The sequence below is a fragment of the Cololabis saira genome, chromosome 1 (assembly GCF_033807715.1).
Source record: "Cololabis saira isolate AMF1-May2022 chromosome 1, fColSai1.1, whole genome shotgun sequence".
Classification (NCBI taxonomy): Eukaryota; Metazoa; Chordata; class Actinopteri; order Beloniformes; family Belonidae; genus Cololabis; species Cololabis saira.
In genome coordinates, this window is record NC_084587.1 from 53327410 (window position 1) to 53349987 (window position 22578).

The window sequence follows — 22578 nt, forward strand, 5'->3', positions numbered from 1 at the left end:
AATAGTTCAAGTCTATTCCAACCAGGATCTGATTCTCTGATCTGTTTAGTTTTGCTGTGATTGATGCAGTTGGTTAGGAAATTCTCTTTTTGCCTTTGGGATGGGACACAAACAAAATGTTATTAAGTGTAAATTCAGATCAGCTAATAATTGTACACCCAGCTAATAACCATACAAGTTACTGCATCTTTATTTGTAGGGCGTGGTACTGTTTTAGTTATATATTGTATAATATCTTTGTCAGATCAGTAACACCGTAGTAAATAGTCTAGCAGTCAGCATGTAAATGGCCTACTTGAGGAAGAGCCCAACGGAATCAGGACTCAATGTTATTACCAACAGGAAGCATGCAAAAATGAAGACTGAATTTCTAAAAAATGCCTATAAAAGCTCAGAGCACACTGGATGCAGAACCCCCCTCCCCCAGGTTCTAATATCTGAGGCCCATTATCTTGGTGTCCCTGTTTGTGAGGGATCAGTGTGGCGGACTCCCGGTGGGAGGAACTGTGGCCTGGTAAACACACTGCAAAGAGAAGCGCTTACACCTGGCGGGACTCCCCTCATATGGCCTTGTAGAAAGTTTGTACTCCTTTGTACATATATGCAAACGCATACAAATCATATGATTGAAGTGCATTTTATAGTAGCTACACAAACAACAGCAAATCAAATTAAAGCTGCAAGCAGCGATGAACGGGCCCTCGCGCGTGCAATTTTCACCAATAAAGGTCAAGGACTCAAAACTAAGTCCGATGACACCACCCATGACTCTTTATGTCAAACCATTCAAAGGTTGTGGCAGAAAATAGGAACTATCAAATATCGACCAATCAGAAGAAGGGGCGGGGCTAATTTGCACCAATTATTATTATTTCGTTTATTTCGGCATGTTTATATAGACACATTTCATCTCCAGAACATTATACATTGCATACTCAGCACATGACGAAAAGGGTACGGGAGAAGCTGACGCTTATCAAAGTCCCGCCCCGTTCTATGTAAGATTCATGATCACATCAACAACAGAATTCAGTAAGATACATAGTTTACCACATAGCAATTTGTCTAATTTCATCCTTCACAGTCCAGATAGCATGTATGTTTGTACACGTGTCCAGTCCACTCATCCTGATCACCGTTCCTGTGATTTACTACTGTGTCCACTGTTCAGTTATTTTTATGTCCAAGCCTCTTTTTGCATGCAATCCACTTTGCAATGGAGGTGCGTGTGTCAATGCAGATTTTGATTAGTCGCTGTCCTCTGGCTCTCTAGCCGCCACAGCCTTTGCCCCCTCCGCTCGTACTGACTTCATCTCCTCCCGAGCTTTGGACACATCCGACCATACACTGGTCAGTCTCCCCTGGATGTCAGCGAGGCCAGAGAGCAGCTTTGCCTGATCAGCTCTCACTTTTCTCAACTTTTGTAGCATCCAGACCCCGCCAAGCCCTAGGATCACCAGGCCCACCGTCATGCCCGTGAATATATAGACGTCCTCCACGTCTTCCATATCCAGCACCCCAAGACACACTACTTTCCATTTATTCCAGCTATCCATAGTGTATCCCGCCAAGAATGTCCCATCTGGACAGGCCGGTTCCCCTGTCCCAGCACGCCGTGTAGAAAAAATCTTGTCAATAGCATTTACTGACCAGTTCAGAATCTCCATTCTTGATTTTATGTTCTGCTTGGTCGTGAAGGTGAAGGAGTCAAAACTGAGTCCAATGACACCACCCACGACTTTTTATGTCAAACCATTCAAAAGTCAAACCAATCAGATGAAAGGGGGGCACGCTTTTTGGCGTCTATCGTCGCCACGGTAACGCTTTTGACTGAGAAAAGTAATGCCCATCGTCGCAGGATGGAGACGCACATTTGACGTATAACATACCTGGGTGCACGTTATGGTTCAAGCGAAGAAATGGCCGAAGAAATGGCATACATTGCGCCAAAATTACACGATTAATTCAAAATGGCCGACTTCCTGTTGGGTTTCGGCCATGGCGCCAAGAGACTTTTCTTTTAAGTTGTGACATGATACAAGTGTGTACCGATTTTCGTGCATGTACGTCAAACCATATTGTGGGGCTTGAGGCACAAAGTTTTCTAGGGGGCGCTGTTGAGCCATTAGGCCACGCCCATTAATGCAAAGTTTAGGGGGCAAATAGGCCCTCATTTAATCCGAAAAATAAAAATAACGAGAAAAAAAACGAGAAAAAAAAAAAATTCCTACAGATACAATAGGGCCTTCGCACTGTCAGTGCTCAGGCCCTAATTAATTTAACGTATTTAACATAAATTAGGCCTGAAAGTGAAAAAAATCATGTTGTCAATACTAAATACCTCCATGACTCTTTAGTTTGTAGAATCACCTTTAGCAGCAGTAACTAGGAAGGAAGTTGCTTCCTCTGGGGTTTATCAACGTCTCCTGTCAGGGTGGGGGAAGGTTGGCCCCTTCGTCAGTTGCTCGAGGTTTAGGGCATTCATGTATGTACAGCTGTCTCCAGGTCACCACACTATTTCTATTGGGCCCCGACTTTTATGAGGTGATTGTCAAACCAAGATTTTTAATTTATATTTTATTCATTTGTTCTGTAGCCTGTGTCATTTCAATTCAATTCAATTCAATTTTATTAATCTAATACAACAGATGTTATCTCTAGACGCTTTCCAGAGATCCAGAACATGAACATAAACATAAACATAAACATAAACATAAACCCCCAAGCAATTATTACATAAACAATGGCAGGTAAAAACTCCCATAGTGGGAGAAAAGCCTTAAGCCAAACAGGGGCAAGGAAAAACTCCCCTTTAGGAGGGAAGAAACCTTGAGCAGGACCAGGCTCATAAGGGGGGACCCTCCCGCCGAAGGCCAATTATACAACGCTTTAGCTGTTGGAATACCCGGGTATACAGAGGGACTCATGGTCTGCTCAATGCCAATGAGGTGCTGTACCTACAAGACAACCACAAATCATCGCCCAGCTTCCTTGACTGTGGGTGTCTGGTTCCTTGACTGTGGGTGTGAGGTGTTAATTTTAATTACAAATTGTATCAATGAAATCACCGGAAAAGGATCACAGCTTCATTTGTTTTACCTCTCCAAATACAACTAACTGTTACCATTAGAGTAATTGTCGTAACGGTTTCGGGAAAACAAGTGTGCTAAGCTCACTTTTTTTTTCAACATGGCCATTAGCTACAGATGGACGGACGGACAGACGGATGTATAGATGGACGGATGGGTGGATGGGTGGATGGGTGGATGGGTGGATGGACGGATGGATGGATGAACAGATGGATGAACAGATGGATGGACGGACGGACAGACGGATGTATAGATGGACGGATGGAGTTCAACTCAAGTGTGTGGTTTGATGTTTTGACAGCGCAGGTATCAATGAAAACATTAGACTATACATCCATTCTGGAGCAGAATGTTTTAGTCTATAAGACAGTTTGTTTCAGTGTTGCATTTTATCTGTTTATTTTATTTTCATCTGTTTATCTTACAACTGTCTGCATATATGTGCAGTGTCTTAATTGACAAAAGCTTGTTGCCAAAATACGTGCATATTAATCTTGAAGCAGGTGTAATTGTTTTGTGCGTAGGTGTGCGTAAAAGTAAATGTGTCCTCCACCAGTCTTCTTTGACAGACTGATCAGACATACTTTATTAAGACATGAAACCCTGATTCTGTGATTGGACTAAAACGCTAATGTGAAACATTGAAGCACAGCACAGAGAAAGACATTTACATGCACTAAGAGAAAGTCAAATTGTTGCCTTAGTCCCACTGATGTCAAGGTTTTAAAATCCATGCATATACCTTGGTTGGGCTGTGGTCGAACTGGAGTTCTTGAAACCCACGCTTATCTGAGCCACTGACTGCCCGGGACTCCCCCTTCTGGGAGTGACAAGACGGCAGAATAACACCAGTCACGGCCTGACAACAACACAGCAGCAGAAGAGGAAGAGGACCTCCAGTTTAATCCTTAGCTACATTACTGCCAATAGCTCAATATAGATGTGCATGTAACCAGGGTGCGATTTGTGAAAAAACCAGAGGGGGGATCATTTTGAGAAACATTTTTATTCAGAAAAATGACCACACAACAGCGGGCCAACAGTATAGGCTATATGAAAACTTGTTTCTTGTGTAAACCTTACACTTAAGCTACATAACGTAGGCGGTAGGCCTATTTTGAACATGAACTGAACCACTGCATTTGCAGAAATACTTTCTCCTAATATTGTTTTTAAATGTGCCAAATAAAAATAAATAAACAAAATACATATTTTTTTTAATTCTTTCTCAATATCAGTTTAACAGAAAACATTAATGTGCTGTCAAAATGTTTTAGTTTTTTTTTGTATTTGTTTTTTGTGGTTAATCGGGTACATGTCAGAGTCTGACCGTCAGACTAAAACAGCTCTGATAACTTAACACACTTCAGCCTTTTTCTGTTTTCCGGTTGGTTTTCAATAGCAGCGTGGTGTCCCTGCGTCAACCACATCTCCCCCAATCTGCGGGCCGGGAAGGAGCAACATCTGGTCCATTTACAGAGATGAATAGTAGATTGTTCAGTGTGGACACATTCATTCTGTTTCTGCCTTCTGTAAGAACGTGGTTCATGGCACTGAAAGCTCTCTCACACTCGGCTGTGGACACTAGGATTGGAGACAGCAGGGAGAACTTTGCTCTCTCCTATGACACCGTGACACTTTAACTCATAGAACTCCTTCATGTGTCTGGAACTGTTTGCGGCCTCAACAGCAAGAGTTTTTCATCGCCGTGAGGATGCGCTCGTCTTCATCAGATGGCCAGTTTGATGGACTTAGAGCAGCGGCGGCAGAGACGACCCCGCTGTCATGCAGCCTGCGCTCAATGTTGTCAGCCAGGGAGACAAAAATCACTCGCGAAACACCTCCGCCTTGCGACGGCCCCCATCACCTGGCTGAGACACACTGACCTCCTTGAATGTGGAAATTGTTCAAATTCCTCCCTCATGCATTTTGTGTTCACACCGTAGGCTTTCCTCATTGACCTCAGTGCGCTCAGTGGCCAGCTCAGTATCAGCATGGACTGCTGCTGGTCTCTCCTCTGAAGGAGAAGTGACAGGGCCTGCAGAATCTCCAGCGCATCTTTAATCAGTGCCATCTCCACCAAAAAAACCCACTCTGTCATTCTAGTGTGCATACCCTGACATTTATTTTTAAGTTTGAAGTTTTATCTTGTGTGATTAGCTTATCTCTAGTAAAAGTTTGATTTACATTCATATATCCTGCCCAGTGGAGCTTTTCAGCTATTTTTAACTCAGGACATGAAAACGAAGCTGATTCTGCTCCTGTCCAAGAGATGGTGCTACTGCGCAAAGAAGCCATTTCCAACCAATAAACATCCACAGAAGAACAAATGTCCGTCTGTCCTCTAACACGTCCTCCGAAAGCAGATATAACCAACAGTTGCTGACTGCTGGCCACATTGATCAGTAGAATCTAGCAGCAAACATGAGCGGACGAGGAAAAGGAGGAATGGGTCTCGGTAAAGGAGGCGCTAAGCGTCACGGTTTGATCAGGAGGACTTGCTCCATTTTTCAACCCTCGATAGATGATGTCTTTATAGATTCACCGGGAACTCGCACAACTCTGGGTTAGTTGAGTTAATTCATAACCGGTGTGTTGGAACCAACTGAGCGGGTTTAGTCGTCATGGGTTCAAGTAACCTCAAGATGAGACTTTAACTCAGTGTTTGTTAAATCCCCCCAGGATTTAAAAAGACAATAAGTTACTAACTATTGTGTCCCAGTAAGTGGCGCTATAACACAGAACGATCTGGTATCAGCATCCTTTAATGAGTAGAAGAACATTAGGCCCGCCCTTGTCTTCAAACACGTCCTCAGTAAGGAGGTAAATAACGTGGTCAAAGTAGTTCCAGCTCAGTTGTTGACTAACTTCATATTCAACATGAGCGGACGAGGAAAAGGAGGAAAGGGTCTCGGTAAAGGAGGCGCTAAGCGTCACCGTAAAGTCCTCCGTGACAACATCCAGGGAATCACCAAACCCGCCATCCGCCGTCTGGCTCGCCGCGGGGGGGGTGAAGCGTATCTCCGGTCTGATCTACGAGGAGACCCGCGGTGTGCTGAAGGTCTTCCTGGAGAACGTGATCCGTGATGCCGTCACCTACACCGAGCACGCAAAGAGGAAGACGGTGACCGCCATGGATGTGGTGTACGCGCTCAAGAGACAGGGACGCACCCTGTACGGATTCGGGGGTTAAACCATCTATCAACCAATCAACGGCCCTTTTCAGGGCCACCCACTACAACCATAAGGGCTCATATACCGCTTTACTTAATACTTTATACTTTTTAATATTTATTACATCGGAATATGATGATCTATAATAAACATCAAACACATTAAATGACATCCTCTGGCCGCACTATAAACATACAAACTTTGTTCCTTTCCAAGTGCTCACTGGCAGCACTTGTGTAACTTCACCACTTAGGCCAAGCAGGTAGAAAGATACTGGTCCTGCAGCAGCGAGTCCAACTCCACAAACCATGACTGACTCTCTCGTTTGAACCAGCAGTCCCTGGATACGATGAGTTTAGCACCAAGTGTGATAAGAATGACAGTCAACCAAACACCGCTGGGTCATTTCAGTCCAGCTCCACTTTCTCCACATCCTGTTCAGTCTGGCGCTTTACATCTGCTGATTAAAGTATTTACTGTTTACTGATCTACGTTAGGAGCACGATGTCATTAAAATAGAAACTGCTCTGATGTAATGGTCCAAACATTACATAAAACTGAAAAATTAATAAAAGTCAAATGAGAGTAAATACAGTATAAAATAATTAGGAAGGGGTGCAGGTGTTGTATCCTGGAAATATTTCATTTAGATTATTATAGTTTTTCAAGTGTTGGATAAAAATACTGAGTATTTTATTCATTGATTTAATGTATTTTCTTTGTCCACGCAATGAGAGTTTACGTCACTGAGTAGCGGGAAAGGAGAAGAAAAGAGGCTGTAACGTAACGGTCGGTTGTGTGTCGATACCAGCTGCTCCAGAGAGAACCGTAAAGAAAATACGTGCAGCGTGGGACAAATAAAGTTGCAAAACAGAAGACGGAACACACTATTAAAGTATTGTGAATAAAATACATATAAGATAAACATACTAGGTGTGTTAAAAGCAGCAGCTTCGACAGCGGCTGTGCTGCGTCACCTCCCCGTCTGCCGCCGTCCAATCACCGACATGCTGAACAACCAGCGGAGTCTCGACCAATCACAGAGGAGCGACGGCGCAGCGCGGTTTGCCTGCAGCTACATAAAATCAGCCTCTCTGACCGAAGTAGCTCATTCTTTTGTGAAGAAGGAAACATGCCTGAACCCGCCAAGTCCGCGCCCAAGAAGGGCTCCAAGAAAGCCGTGACCAAGACCGCCGGGAAAGGCGGCAAGAAGAGGAGAAAGAGCAGGAAGGAGAGCTACGCCATCTACGTGTACAAGGTGCTGAAGCAGGTCCACCCCGACACCGGCATCTCCTCCAAGGCCATGGGCATCATGAACTCGTTCGTCAACGACATCTTTGAGCGCATCGCCTCTGAAGCGTCTCGTCTGGCTCACTACAACAAACGCTCCACCATCACCTCCAGGGAGATCCAGACCGCCGTGCGCCTCCTGCTGCCCGGGGAGCTGGCCAAGCACGCCGTGTCCGAGGGAACCAAGGCCGTCACCAAGTACACCAGCTCCAAGTAGACCAACACCCAACGCAAACCAACGGCTCTTTTAAGAGCCACACACCCAATCTGCAGAGCATGAAACTTCCAGCAACATAACATGAATAGTAAATAATCATTGGTCTGGGGTTTGTAACAATTTGCTATTGTTTACATATACGTTCATTGGAACTGTTATTTTACATTGCAGGAGAGTTGCTACACGGACAGTTTTTGAGTGATGCACCACGCATGAACAGGTTGGGCTGTTATCTTATTGACTCGTGTGCTAAAACTATAATAAACTATAACCCACATGGGTTGAAATAAGAAATTATGTAGTCATTGATGCATGAAAGACAGAATTGTAACAGGGTTAAGAATAAACTCTAAAATTATAAATCCACAAAGGTGCAAGTAATGCATGACAGAAATCATTTATTCCATTCAGCATTGTTAAAGCACATCAAATACCTTCTGACATGGTTGAGCTGAATGATTCTAATTAAAATAATTGTACCAGACAGTAAAATACATTACTTTTTTTTTTTCAAATAAATTGTAAGATGGTTTATTTGTTGAACATCAGCATTAATTTGTATAATTTTAAGTTACTTAAAAATGACTCAACTCCAATGACCGCTTGATTAAACTGTTTGCGAGGTTGGACTTTGTTCCCTCTGAGTCTAATTTAAATGTGTGTTTAGGATACCTGTCAAATCTCCCGTTTTGGCCGGGAAACTACTGTATTTTACCTCTTTCCCACCGTCCTCCCGTATTAGTAACTTCTCGTTTTATAATATTTTTAAAGATCATTCCTCTGCCTCTCCTAACTGAATTGTAACCGGCCACGTGAGAACTGCCCCCTGCTGTAGTTTGGTTCTGGCGAGGTTAGTGGCAACAACTCAGAGATGGATGGATGTAACCAGAGAAGGCTAGTGCCGACAAAGCAAAGACTTTGTTTAAATATCTCTTAAAGTGGGATACCAAATTTACTTCCTTAAAGAGGAGCAAGATGGGGCAGAGCGCCACATGACTTAAAATGACAAATTAAAAAATTAAGTGTTTCACTTGAAGACAATCAATGTGTATATTAATTGAGAATATTTAAAATAAATAAATGTGCTTTAATTCCCTTTTGTGTTTTCATTAAGGCTCTATTATAGGAAAAAGAATGTCCACAGCATTTCAGTGTCAACAAAAGTCGGCCTATCAGGCTATGAGCACATCATTGTAGTTTGTAGATGTTTGACAGGTCGTTATTTTAGATTTCTTATAAACCTGTCTCAAAATGTAACAAACTGGACCTCTGTTGGGATGGAGGGATTGCTGGCAGTGGAAAATGTCCCTTATTTTTAAATCCAAAACTTGACAGGTATGGTTTAGGATGTGTAAATACACGCGTGCACACAGACGGCCTCGCGGCGGCGATACAGCAGCAGCTACTGCCTGACCCGGTTCTGCACAGGTAAGCTTCAGGACGTTTGGCCCTGGAGTGAACGGATGAAAGACTTAAAAGCTTCCTGAAGCTTCACCTGCCCATCACAACCAGTCTAATCTTTGCTGGTACCGTATATGGTATATTTGCTGTGTCGTATTGGGTTCAACCAGCAAACACAGAAGCCCCCACATCTCCACATCAGTCTTAGTTTAGTTCTTTCTTTTCATTAAACGCATGTTTATTGATCCATTCATTAAGAAACTACTTATGTCAACATGGCCACCTTTTCCCAGTATGTTTCTATTCATTTTATGCAATGTAATTAAAACTTTGGAGGATTTGGCACAGCAAAACAATCTTGTAATCCAGTTTTGATTCTTTTCCACTGGACCTCATAGAAGGTGGGATGGGAGGAAGTTTCCTTTAACATTTTCAAGAGAGAAAAATGTTTCACAATTTAAAAATTGTGATTAATATATCTTTATTTACATAGGAGACTGTCAGTTCTGACCTATATAGCATACACTTCCACATTCAAGATAACCAAGCAGTTATATTTAAAACAAAAAACAAAAAATAAGGCTATATCCACAACTTTTCTTCTCATAGAATGGAAACCAAGCAAGACTCAGGTCTTTTATTTTCTAAACATGATGAATTTTACTGTTGATTAGTTAACCGTATAAATTAGTTTAGTTACTCTAATCCAAAGTGTGTGACTCGGTGACGCGATTCAGACCTCCGCTGCTCCTGATTGGTGGATTCTGCTCTGCAGCGAGGCCCCGCCCCCAGGAGCTCCAATGCTCGCTGTTTATTGGATAGAATCTCTTCAAAACTCCCCCCTCGTTTCTCTCTGTCCTGATTGGTGCGGCAGGACTCGTCCCGCGCTCTCCGGTATTTAACGAGGTTTTCCGCTGCTGGAGACACAGTTTCTCTTGACACCAGTTCCATACAGACATTATCAACATGAGCGGCCGCGGAAAGACCGGAGGGAAAGCCAGAGCGAAGGCCAAGACCCGCTCCTCCCGTGCAGGACTGCAGTTCCCAGTGGGTCGTGTCCACAGACTGCTGCGTAAAGGCAACTACGCTCAGCGCGTCGGTGCCGGCGCCCCCGTCTACCTGGCGGCTGTGCTGGAGTATCTGACCGCTGAGATCCTGGAGCTGGCTGGAAACGCTGCCCGCGACAACAAGAAGACCCGCATCATCCCCCGTCACCTGCAGCTGGCTGTCCGCAACGACGAGGAGCTCAACAAGCTGCTGGGGGGGGTCACCATCGCTCAGGGCGGCGTGCTGCCCAACATCCAGGCGGTGCTGCTGCCCAAGAAGACCGAGAAGGCCGCCAAGGCCAAGTAAAGCTGCTGCTGAACCCGAAACACAACGGCTCTTTTAAGAGCCACACACTCCTCTCAGAGACACGATTACCGTTTAACAATTACTATGTAATTTTGTGCTTTTGTTCTCTCACATTGAAGTCGCTTTAGATAAAAGCGTCTGCAAAATGACAGGTTCTATGGATCAGTAACATCTGTTCTGGAAACTAAACTGTCTCAGAAGAAACGACCAATAAATACATCTAGAGATGTGAGATGACTGAGAGCAGATTGTTTAAAAAAGAAACATTTTAACATTTTGTATTATAGCACTAACTAGTTCATCGGTTGTCTGCTGGTTGAAGTGAGGCTCTGTAATAACTGATTTTCAGAGGTAATTAAATATATATACATATAGCATAAATAGCATGTTTGTGAAATGATTTACTTTCTCTATAAAGGAAAATGTGTTCACTGGTGTTGCTTCAGAAACTTAGTAGTGACCTGTTTAAATCCAAAAGTCTGTCTGTTAATCTAATGTGGAAATACGTAATTGCTCTTTTTGAAATCGGAACTGATAAAAGGAAATGATAAAATATATTACTACCGATATTTCAGTAGATGTCGCTAACACACACATACAACATCCATTAAGGCGGAGAATACCCGTCCCTGACCTCTAACACGTACTCCAAAAAAGTACACAATCGTTTTTCCTTACCAGTATACACACTATAACTGCCCAGCTACTGGGGGGTGGTTTTTAGTGATTGGAGTAAATAAACTAATAACTAAAATAGATAAATACATTAACTAACTTACACAACCGGGACAGAGAGCCAGCAGGGGGCGGGGCTCCGGACTAGGCGGGAGTTTTGAAAAGATTCTATCCAATAAACGGCGCACATTGAGGCGCGAGCTCGCTCCCGGGGCGGGGCGGGGCTGCAGAGCAGAATCCACCAATCAGGAGCGGAGGTCTGGACCGCGTCACCGAGTCACACACTTTAAGAGCAGCGAGTCTCGCTTCTCCCAGCATTACTGTCCTGATCCAGAACCAGTCGCCATGGCCAGAACCAAGCAGACCGCTCGTAAGTCCACCGGAGGCAAAGCCCCCAGGAAGCAGCTGGCCACCAAGGCCGCCCGGAAGAGCGCCCCGGCCACCGGCGGAGTGAAGAAGCCTCACCGCTACAGGCCCGGTACCGTGGCTCTGAGGGAGATCCGCCGCTACCAGAAGTCCACGGAGCTGCTGATCCGCAAGCTGCCCTTCCAGCGGCTGGTGAGAGAAATCGCTCAGGACTTCAAGACCGACCTGCGCTTCCAGAGCTCCGCCGTCATGGCCCTGCAGGAGGCCAGCGAGGCTTACCTGGTGGGGCTGTTCGAGGACACCAACCTGTGCGCCATCCACGCCAAGAGGGTCACCATCATGCCCAAAGACATCCAGCTGGCCCGCCGCATCCGCGGGGAGAGAGCTTAGACCGTCTCCCCTCTAACCCACAACGGCTCTTTTAAGAGCCACCAACATCACCACTAAAGAGCTGCTTCCTTCAATCTCATTAATAGTTGCTACATTGTCACAAAGCACAACATGATTCCCTCAATTAATAGTACAGCACTTCCGCCATTATAATTAATTACACCTGATATGAGCAGTATAAGATCTTAAAAATGCCTTAGTGTATAATTTTCTTTGTACTTATCTAACCTACATTCCCTGCATCTTCCATCTTTCAGTCCTTTATTTTACATATTTATGTAACAAAAGACATTTTCAAGTTTTAAATTCTGTAAATTTCACATGAAAAAAGATAACTCACAATAATCATGAAAATTGTACATTCATTTGAGTTTAGTGGAATTTATTAATAATTGGAGGATGAACAATGGTGAAGAACATTATTTTCATGTTTATATTTATCTGTTTTTATACCACTGCCATACCAAAACGTTTTTTTTTCCCCTCTACAGACATCATGTACTAATCCAGTAGGTTTCCATTGCTGTGCTGCTGTACACTGACATTTGGGTTAAATAAAAGTTGTTCTACAATTTTTTTTTTTTATCAAAACATTTCAAAAGTAGAAAATGACTAAATTTGATTCAAAGTGCTCAAGAGACACTGATTGACTGTTTCAATTGTATGACTTGAACTGTAATCAAGAAAGAACAGGAAATATCAGCGTTGCAAACCAAATGACAACTGACAGGATACATAACTGACTTGAACTTATAAAACTGTAATCAATAACAAATTCTCAGTTGCATGAGTACCACAATATTTTCTTATAAGAAAACAATATTTCTTATGTGACACAATTTGCCTTTTAAGGAAGATGTGGTGGCTCTTAAAATACTGATACTCTTTAAATACTAAGATACTGCAAAAAGTGTCCTTATCTGTTAAACAGTTAGAACACACAGTAATATTGAATAACTGCCAGATATTGAAAGTTATCTTGGGAAAGGAATGGGCAGGAGCACTGATTCTTTGCACATATGGCAATTCTACAGCCATGAAATCAAAATAAATCGAGGCAGCTTGAATGTGATTACAGTAATGAATAATGAGTAATAAGCCACATTAAAAAATGCTGAAGTCCATGAGTGAATTATTGATTAAAATACTCTGAAATGTAGTGGATTAAAAAGTCAACTACAAATAAAAGAGAAATGGGTTGAAACCTGGTTCTTGTAAATTCTTTGAAACTGTCATTTTACTTTTATGTAAAATAAAATAGTTATGTTCCCTTGAATGTACACTTAATATATTAAAGGTGCAATGTATTGTTGAAAAAACCAAACTGATAGGAAAAGAACTCTCAGGATGAGGTGGTGGCTCTTAAAAGAGCCTTTTTAATTTTATCCAGCAGTGATGCTTCACTTCTTCTTGGGTGCTGCCTTCTTGGCTTTGGGCTTGGCCACCTTCTTGGCGGGGGACTTCTTGGCTGCGAGTGCCTTCTTCACCACCTTCTTTGGGCTTTTGGCGACCTTCTTGGGGCTCTTGGCCGTCTTCTTGACTGCTGCGGGCTTCTTGACCTTCTTGGGGCTCTTCTTGGCCGCTGCTGGTTTCTTGGCTGCTGCGCTCTTCACCTTCTTCGCTGCTGCGGGTTTCTTGGCGGCGGGCTTCTTGGCTTTAGGAGGCGCTTTCTTCACGGGAGCTTTGGCCTTCGTGTCAGTGTTCTTGCTCATCTTGAAGGAGCCGGAGGCCCCGGTCCCCTTGGTCTGGACCAGGGTCCCCTTGGTCACCAGGCTCTTGATGGCGGTGTTGACGCGGGCTTTGTTCTTGTCCACGTCGTATCCTCCGGCGGCCAGAGCTTTCTTGACGGCGGCGGCGGACACGCCGCTGCGCTCCTTGGACGCGGCCACGGCCTTCACGATGAGCTCTGCCGCGCTGGGGCCGGCCTTCTTCGGCTTGGACACCTTCTTCTTGGCGGCTTTGGCCGGAGCCGGAGCTGGAGCTGGAGCTACTTCTGCCATGTCGAGCTGCTGCGAGAGTCACTGCTAATGATGAGAAGCCGGAGCTCCGACGGAACTTAAACACACCATGAGAACCGTGGAGACTCAACCCGCAGCGCCGCTCCCGTGTGCAGTCGGCGGAGTCCCACTTGTGTTTTCTCCTCGTCCTTTAACGGGTCAAAAATCAGTGTTGGAGCGTCGTTTCAGGCTGACAGAGGAGAAGCTGACAGCGGACTAGTTTCTCTTCGTGTCCAGATACTCTGGAAGTCCGATGTTCTCCGCAGTTTGTTTGTGGGGGTTTAAAACTTCGTGGCGTCACCGCGGAGCTCGGGGCCGATCAGCAACTTTCCCCTCTTCTTTATCTCCTAAAATGCTTTAAAATACACAAAGTTTCCGAGAAAAACACATTTCTAGCTGAATCATATGTTTGTTCGATGAACAAAAACAACAACAAACATCAGTTGACCTTAATGTTTCGTTAAAGTGAAGATAATGTGGCAGCAGCAAACACACTGATGGAGGAGGCTCTTGTGGCGGCGACTTCCTGTCAGGTTTATGCTGATTACTACAATATTATCACTATCAGAGTTGTTTTCTGCAACTTCTTTTTAAGTATACTTTACTTCAAAACAAACGTTTTTTTTCTGTTTTCATTTTTGTAACTTTAAAATCCTGAACTTGCACTTATAGATGTTGAAGTTAAACATATCAAGAACTGTTTGACATGAAGCTCATCTTAAAACATTTCATACGCTGGTATGTATTGTATTCAATTCATAAATCCACTGGCGCAATCGACGTTGGGCTCATTATCCAGTTTAATGGAGAATGATCAACTGTTGTCCTGCGTCACTGATTTTTTAATAATATTTTCAATGTTTCCAGGTTAGTTACTTATCTTTTATGTGACTACAGATGTTTATAAGCTAATATGAATCCCCGTGATGTGTAGTCTGTAAGCTTAAAGTTTTGTGTGTAAATCTGACGGTATGTGACTTTTGTAGTTGAAAAAATGGTGACCAACGTCCAAAGCAGTTGTGTGTTTCTAATACAATGTTAGAAATGTAGTCAGTTAATGGTTTGTGTTTTTATAGTGTAAATGTAACATAGTTTAACTGCAAACAACATTTATTCTGTTATCAAAAGTGAACTTGCAACTGTTGTCCTGCGGTGCTGGTTTTTCAATAATATTTTCAATGTTTCCAGAGGATTATCAATACATCTGCCAGCGGAAACATAAACAAAAAACAATCAATAATCTCTCAGTTTCCAAAGAGGTATTTTATTTTATTGTTATAACAAACATTTGGGCCAATTTTTAGCACTGCTCAAAAGTAATGGTAGAAATACATACAATTGATCAAGTAATGTATAAAATTACTTGATGTTCACCTAGATGCATAGAATTGTTATTTTTTTTATTTTCTTTATTTTTCCTACATTGTGAGTTATTGTTTTATCTCTATATATTTTCAATGTCATACTTTTGTTTTACAAATGTATGATTTCTGCATTGCCATAGTTCATTCCACATGATTGGTCAGTTTCAAATTCAGGTGTTCAGGTTTGTTTGTTTGTTTGTTTGTACTGTTTATTCCGAATATGCCAGGAAGCAAAATAATAAAGCATAGAAAAACCGAAAATAAATGACATATTCGAAAAGGAGTGAGAAGAAGCATAGCTTATTAGCTCTCACCCCTTTGTCTAAAATAAAAAAAAAAATAAAAATAAAAAAAATAAAAAAAAAAATATATATATATATATATATATATATATATATATATATATATATATATATATATATTGTTTATATATATATACATACACATATACACTGTATATATATATATACATACACACATACCTAAACATACCTACACATACATGCACACATATACATATATACACATATATATACCCACACATACATACACACACACACACACACACACACACACACACACACACACACACACACACACACACACACACACACACACACACACACACACACACACACACACACACACACACACACACACACACACACACACACACACACAGGCTTCTCTGCCTCTCATCACCATGCCATATCAAATGAATAATAAACAATAATCATACATCAACTTTATCCTTCGTACCCTTTAAACAACATATTTTTGTACATTTTCTTGAACTGTTGGATGTTTGGACTTTGTTTGAGTTCCTCACTTAGGTTGTTCCATAGCTTGACACCGGTAATAGATATACAGAAACCTTTCAAGGTTGTTCGTATGTTTAAGATTTTGAAGTTATGTTTCCCTCTTAACTGATACCCTCCCTCCCGATTCCTGAATACATTTTGGATATTTTCTGGTAATTGTCTGTTTTTTGCTTTATACATGATGATTGCTGTTTGGTAAGATATGATGTCAGTGAATTTCAGTAATTTTGATTGTATAAAAAGTGGATTTGTGTGTTCCAAGTATTTGACCTCATGAATAGTCCTTATTGCTCTTTTCTGCAGGATGGTAAGTGACTGTAATGAAGTTTTGTAATTATTTCCCCAAATCTCAGCACAGTAATGTAAATATGGCAAGACCAGTGGACAGTAAAGTGTGAGAAGTGAATTGTGATCCAGTAGTTGTTTTGCTTTGTGTATGACTGCAATGCTTTTTGAAACTTTGGACTGTACATGTTTGATGTGTGGTTTCCAACTCAGTCTGTCATCTACTGTAACCCCAAGAAATTTGTTTTCGTGCACCCTTTCAATTTCAATCCCATCTATTTCTATTTGCACCTTTGTGTTTACTGTGCATTTGCCAAATAACATAAACTTGGTCTTACTTACATTTAATGATAATTTATTCCAGTCAAACCATATTTTTAGTTTTTTCATTTCCTTGTTTATAACTGTTTCCACTTGTTTAATGTTTTCACCCGAATAAAAAATATTGGTGTCATCTGCGAAATTGACCAATTTTAACCACCTAGATACTTTACAAATGTCATTAATATACAGGATAAACAATTTGGGGCCCAATACTGACCCCTGGGGGACACCACAAACAATGTCCAGAAATCCAGAGCAGTGATTACCCAACTTTACAAACTGTTGCCGTCCTTTCAAATAACTTTTTACCCAGTCTAATACCAGTCCCCTTATCCCATATTTTTCCAGTTTATTGAATAGTATGTTATGGTTAATTGTGTCAAATGCTTTTTTGAGATCAATGAATACTCCTATTGCATTTTTTTGTCATCTATTGCATCCGTGATTCCCTCGATTGATTCCATTATTGCCTGTGATGTTGATCTGTTAACCCTAAACCCATACTGGCGCTCTGAAAATAATTTGGGTTTTTCCAAAAATGCATCCATTCTATTGTTAAAAAGCTTTTCCAATATTTTTGAGAGTTGTGGCAGTATTGAGACAGGTCTGTAGTTTGTAAAGTTGTGTTTGCTCCCAGTTTTGTACAGCGGAATGATCTTAGAAATTTTCATCTGGTTTGGAAATGTACCGGTTAGAAAAGACAAATTGCAGATGTGCGCTAGTGGCTTCGATACCCCCTCAATGACCTGTTTAATTAATGACATATCAATGCCATTGTAGTCTGTAGATGTTTTATTTTTACATTTTTTTACTATGTTGATAATTTCGTTTTCCTCAACTGCTTTTAGAAACATTGAGTGGGGATTCCTTTCTATTAGGTCATTCATGTAGTCTCCCTCTGGCCCTGGATTTGGAATGTTTTTTGCTAGCTCAGGACCCACATTTACAAAAAACTGATTAAAACTGCTTACCACCTCATCCATATTGTAATTTTCAGTATCATTTATAACAAAGTATTTAGGTAAATTGTTTTGTTTAGCACCATCTCTAATAATATTGTTTAGTATATTCCATATCCCCTTAATATTGTTTTTATTATCCTCTAATTTCTTTTTATAATATTCTTTTTTGCTTAATCTTATAATATTAGTTAACTTATTCTTATATCTTTTATATTTACCTTCTGCCTCTTCTGTTCTTTGCTTTATGAAGTTCCTGTAGAGAAAGTTTTTCTTTTTACAGGCATTTCTTAAACCTTTAGTTAACCATGGACTGTTCTTATGTTCTGTCTTTTTATTAATTCCCTAATGGGACAGTGCTTATCATATAATGAAGTAAATGTAGTCAGAAATTCATTGTATGCATTATTTACATCTGCTTCATTATATATTTCATCCCAGTCCTGTTCCATTAATTCATGTTTTAGATTAGCTATTGACTCTTCTGTCCTAATTCGTCTATGTTGTTTATGCTCCCCTAATTCAATTCTACAATTATTGTCATATACTGTCAATACTGGGAGGTGGTCAGTGATATCACTAATTAATAACCCACTTATTGTCTTGTTTTCTATTCCATATGTTATCTATGAAAGTGGCACTATGAGACGTTATTCTACTGGGTCTAGTGATTGTAGGAAAGAGACTCAAACTATGCATTGAATTTAAAAAATCTTCTATACTTTTCTGATTGTTGGGGTTTAGTATGTCAATATTATAATCCCCGCAAATGAAGATATTTTTGTTGCCCATTTTTGTTACCATGCTTTGCATCCATTCCCCAAACTTGTCAATGCTAGATGCCGGAGCTCTATATATACAACTGATGATAATATATATATTTTTTTCTATACAAATCTGTATTGTGAGACATTCAAGAAGGCTGTCCACCACCTGTGTCAGAGCCTCCACCATCTTGAAATTCAAATTCAGATCCACATATATTGCAACACCACCCCCACCTTTGCTCTGTCTGTTGTTATATATAAATTCATAGCCCTCCATCTCAAAATCCGTTCCCTTTTCAGTGGTAATCCAGGTTTCAGAAATAGCAATTATGTTAAATGGCTGTTGAAATGTGTGCAGATAATCCCTGATGCTGTTAAAGTTTGTATATAAACTTCGACTATTGAAGTGAATTATAGATAGTTTGTCCTTTGCTATAAATGTTCCCATTATACTGATCATTGTTGTAGTAATAGCATGTGGTGTTTATGGTGGAGAAGAAGTTGTTGTCTGGATCGATATCCTGTTCTATGTCCAATGTGCTGCTTTCACTGTATTCAAATGTTGTTAGTTCCAGTTGTTCATGTTCCTGTATCCATTGTGTTATGTGTCCATTGTTGCTTAATGTAGGTTGAGCTTTATCACTGAGCATTTGTGTTTGTGTTTGTGCTGTTACTTCCATTACGTTCCAAGTCCTCTCCAGTCTCTTCTTATCATGAGGATACTCCTTCCAGCTTTTCCAGTTCCTCTATGCTCCTCACCATCAGTACCATGGCCTCTTCTGGTGATCCATTAAGCTTGATGAATATCTTGCAGTTTCTGTGCTCTGGATTTTTGTCATCCTCCTCAGGTAACGTGCTTTCTTAGCGATGTCAGCGTTGGTCTTAGTCAGATGATCATTGATGTAAACATCTGTGCCTTTAAGCATCTTGCCCTGTTTTAGGAGTGCAACCTTGTGCTTCTTGTTGACAAATCTCAGTATTACCGCCGGCTTGTCATTGTTGTTTCTTCTGGGTAGCGGGTGGCAAGCTTCAACCTGGTTGTAGTCCATAGCAATACCTTTTGACTGCAGAAATGCAGCCACCTGTTGCTCGGTTGAGCTCGCATCCAGCTCACACCCGGGTTCCCCCTCGCTGCCTGCAGTCACCGCCCTCGCATATGACTGTGGTTGAATTGGTAGCCCAGTTATGACAATATCATTCATTCTGGTGTATTGCTCGAGGTCCGCGACCCGACTTTCAAGGTAGGCAAGCCGCTTGACCTTCTCTGCATTTTGCATACGGAGCACCTTTACCTCTACAACCAGCGCCAATATGTTTTTCTGCTGCGTCTTCTTCCGAGAGAAAGTCAAGTGACTTTTTTATGTCATCGACCTCCTCCGTCGTCAGGGTCAGGGGGGTTTTTTTCGGCCCCATATTGCTCCGTTTAAATCAGCAACAACTGACAGCTCGATCAGCTGTTCACCGGCAGATCAGCTGTTAGCTGGCAGCTATCCAACTCACCGGCTACGCAACCTGTTTCTCCTCAATTCTTATAAATTTGTCTGTGTTCCATATGCCAAATGTTTCAAGTCAGGGGTTAAGCCAAAGATGCCAAAGTCAGACAAAGTTCAGAATCCAAGATCGTAAGCCAAAAAAGTCCAGAAAGTAGTCGAAAAGCCGATATCACAGCAGACAATCCACACAGCGTGTGTCTGCGTGTGTGTGACGTCACATGCCCGTCTACCAGATCAGGTTGGGAGTCCTGGGTGGTTTTAACTTAGTAGACCCAGAAGACAAAAGCTTGATGATACCTCCTATAAATCATTCCTTCATGGGAAATTGATATAGATTTTCGAAATGAAATGCTTGAAACTTAATAAAAATCATTTACTTGTTCATTTGAAAGACCACTCCAAACGTCAAATGTACCAGATAATAACAAATAAACAAAAATTGTATTTGTTGAACGCAGCCATATCAGGATTTAAAAAGACATGAAGTTACTAACTATTGTGTCCCAGTAGGTGGCGCTATAACACACTGACCGATCTGGTATCAGCATCCTTTAATGAGTAGAATAATATTAGGCCCGCCCTTGTCCTCTAACACGTCCTCAGTAAGGAGTTAAATAACGTGGTCAACGTAGTTCCAGTTCAGTTGTTGACTAACTTCATATTCAACATGAGCGGACGAGGAAAAGGAGGAAAGGGTCTCGGTAAAGGAGGCGCTAAGCGTCACCGTAAAGTCCTCCGTGACAACATCCAGGGAATCACCAAACCCGCCATCCGCCGTCTGGCTCGCCGCGGGGGGGTGAAGCGTATCTCCGGTCTGATCTACGAGGAGACCCGCGGTGTGCTGAAGGTCTTCCTGGAGAACGTGATCCGTGATGCCGTCACCTACACCGAGCACGCAAAGAGGAAGACGGTGACCGCCATGGATGTGGTGTACGCGCTCAAGAGACAGGGACGCACCCTGTACGGATTCGGGGGTTAAACCATCTGACCGTATCAAACATTAAACGGCCCTTTTCAGGGCCACCAACCTTTTTTAAAGTGCAATATTTCCTTTTTCATGTACCAAACTACCACTTTAAACTTAAACTTTATTTATTTATGTGGCCAGGTCAATGAGGGAGGAGACCGGACACAAAAATAATTTTTAGTAGGATCTTTATTACCCCGACTGCCCTCAAACGAGCACAGCATTAATTTTCTAATTTTGAGAGAAATGTTTTTTGTAAAGCCGCGTTTATACTTGCAGTTCAGAACGCGTACGCGAGACGCAGGATACGCGTGACGTCACGTCTCGCGTATCCTGCGTACATTTGACGCGTCGACGTGCACGTTCTCAAAAAGACACTGAACGCGTACGCGACCTGCAGTTCTCGCTCTGGCCGCTAGTATCGCTGTTCCCGGTCTGATCCCGGCTGGCACTGCTGCTCTCCCCTGGAGAAAGTTCCCCGTGCATATATTTATGCAATATTTAACTTCCCCCCAGGGTTTCCGTTGTCCGGTAAAATATGCCGAAGTCCGGTATTTTATAATCTCTCCGGTCAAAATACTCACTGGTGCTGCGGGACTAGAGTCCCCGGGAGTACCGCGGATGCCGAGCCCCGGCCGCCGAGCCTCGGCCGACCCCCGGCCGACCCCCGGCGGAGCCCCGGCGGCCGAGCCCCGGCGGAGGTACGCGCCGAGCCTCGGTGCCTCCCGGAGCCGGGAGGAAGCGGTGCCGGGAGCCAGGAGTCAATTGACGGGACTTATTTTATTTTAAATACTCTGTTTTTCAATAAAAATACTATTGAATGACTTGCAAATGAATGAATGAATGACTTGGAATCATATTAGGAACAATACATTTTTTTACCATGTTAATCTTTCTTATATATTGACATCTACTTCTCCATATGAACCTAAAATTAACTGGATTTATTGTTTTGTCATTCTTGTTGAGATGGGTAAGGAGAATGCTGGATAAATTAGTCTGGAAAGACTATCCACTTTTGATAATAAGCAATAATAATAAGATAAGATAAAATAGTCCTTTATTACTCCCTCAACGGGGAAACTCACGTAGCAGCAGTACACACACAGGGAAGGGGGTAAAAAAGTAATATAAATAAGTAATACAAATTAATAAAGAGTAATAATAATAATAATGCTGTGGTTTTATATAGCTCCTTCTAGGCACCCAGAGCTTTACAGAGATCATTATTCATTCACACACATCCTCCCGGTAGCTCCGTTTGTAGCCGCAGCTGCCCTGCAGACTGACGGAAGCGTGGCTGCCATATCGCGCCAAACGGCCCCTCTGACCACCACCAAACATTCATACACATTCACACACATTCACACGATGTTATAATCTCCTACATCATCCAATATTGTCCTGTAAAAGTGTTTGTTTTTCTAATCGGCTACCGCTGCTGCTGCTACTACTTCTGCTACTTAATATAAGTAGCTTTTCCAACTGTTGCTCTGCTTACTGCCCCCTATCGGTCACCATCGGTATGACAGGCTCTACTCGGGTGGTACGCGAGGTCAGCGCGAGGTACGCAGTGGAGCATGAACAGACACGTTTGCAGGGTACGCAGGATACGCAGCCACCTGCGTAGAGTATATTCCCGCCTT

General features: G+C 42.2%; 3 protein-coding genes and 1 pseudogene across 4 annotated transcripts; 3 read left to right on the forward strand and 1 right to left on the reverse strand.

Moving 5' to 3' along the window:
- Window positions 1-5962: 5962 nt before the first annotated feature.
- On the forward strand, window positions 5963-20944 carry LOC133443144 (uncharacterized; annotated as a pseudogene).
- On the forward strand, window positions 7392-8789 carry LOC133448400 (histone H2B-like). The gene has a single exon (XM_061726880.1). It carries the CDS (start codon window positions 7396-7398, stop codon window positions 7768-7770), a length of 375 nt encoding a protein of 124 aa, XP_061582864.1. The 5' UTR covers window positions 7392-7395; the 3' UTR covers window positions 7771-8789.
- Window positions 10132-10845, forward strand: LOC133448309 (histone H2A-like). The gene has a single exon (XM_061726714.1). It carries the CDS (start codon window positions 10138-10140, stop codon window positions 10522-10524), a length of 387 nt encoding a protein of 128 aa, XP_061582698.1. The 5' UTR covers window positions 10132-10137; the 3' UTR covers window positions 10525-10845.
- Window positions 13270-13955, reverse strand: LOC133448073 (histone H1-like). Of its 2 annotated transcripts, XM_061726524.1 has the most exons (2): window positions 13515-13955; window positions 13270-13478 (listed from the first exon to the last, which is right to left on the reverse strand). In XM_061726524.1, the coding sequence occupies exons 1-2, from the start codon at window positions 13953-13955 to the stop codon at window positions 13356-13358; spliced, it is 564 nt and encodes a 187-aa protein (XP_061582508.1). In that variant the 3' UTR covers window positions 13270-13355. The 2 variants fall into 2 exon arrangements, with proteins under 2 accessions (XP_061582508.1, XP_061582506.1); XM_061726522.1 differs by having other exon boundaries at window positions 13270-13955.
- Window positions 20945-22578: the final 1634 nt, after the last annotated feature.

Bases quoted from the DNA above. Each gene is read 5' to 3' on its own strand.
- LOC133448400 (XM_061726880.1), top strand. From the start codon at position 7,396: ATGCCTGAACCCGCCAAGTCCGCGCCCAAGAAGGGCTCCAAGAAAGCC.
- LOC133448309 (XM_061726714.1), top strand. From the start codon at position 10,138: ATGAGCGGCCGCGGAAAGACCGGAGGGAAAGCCAGAGCGAAGGCCAAG.
- LOC133448073 (XM_061726522.1), bottom strand. From the start codon at position 13,955: ATGGCAGAAGTAGCTCCAGCTCCAGCTCCGGCTCCGGCCAAAGCCGCC.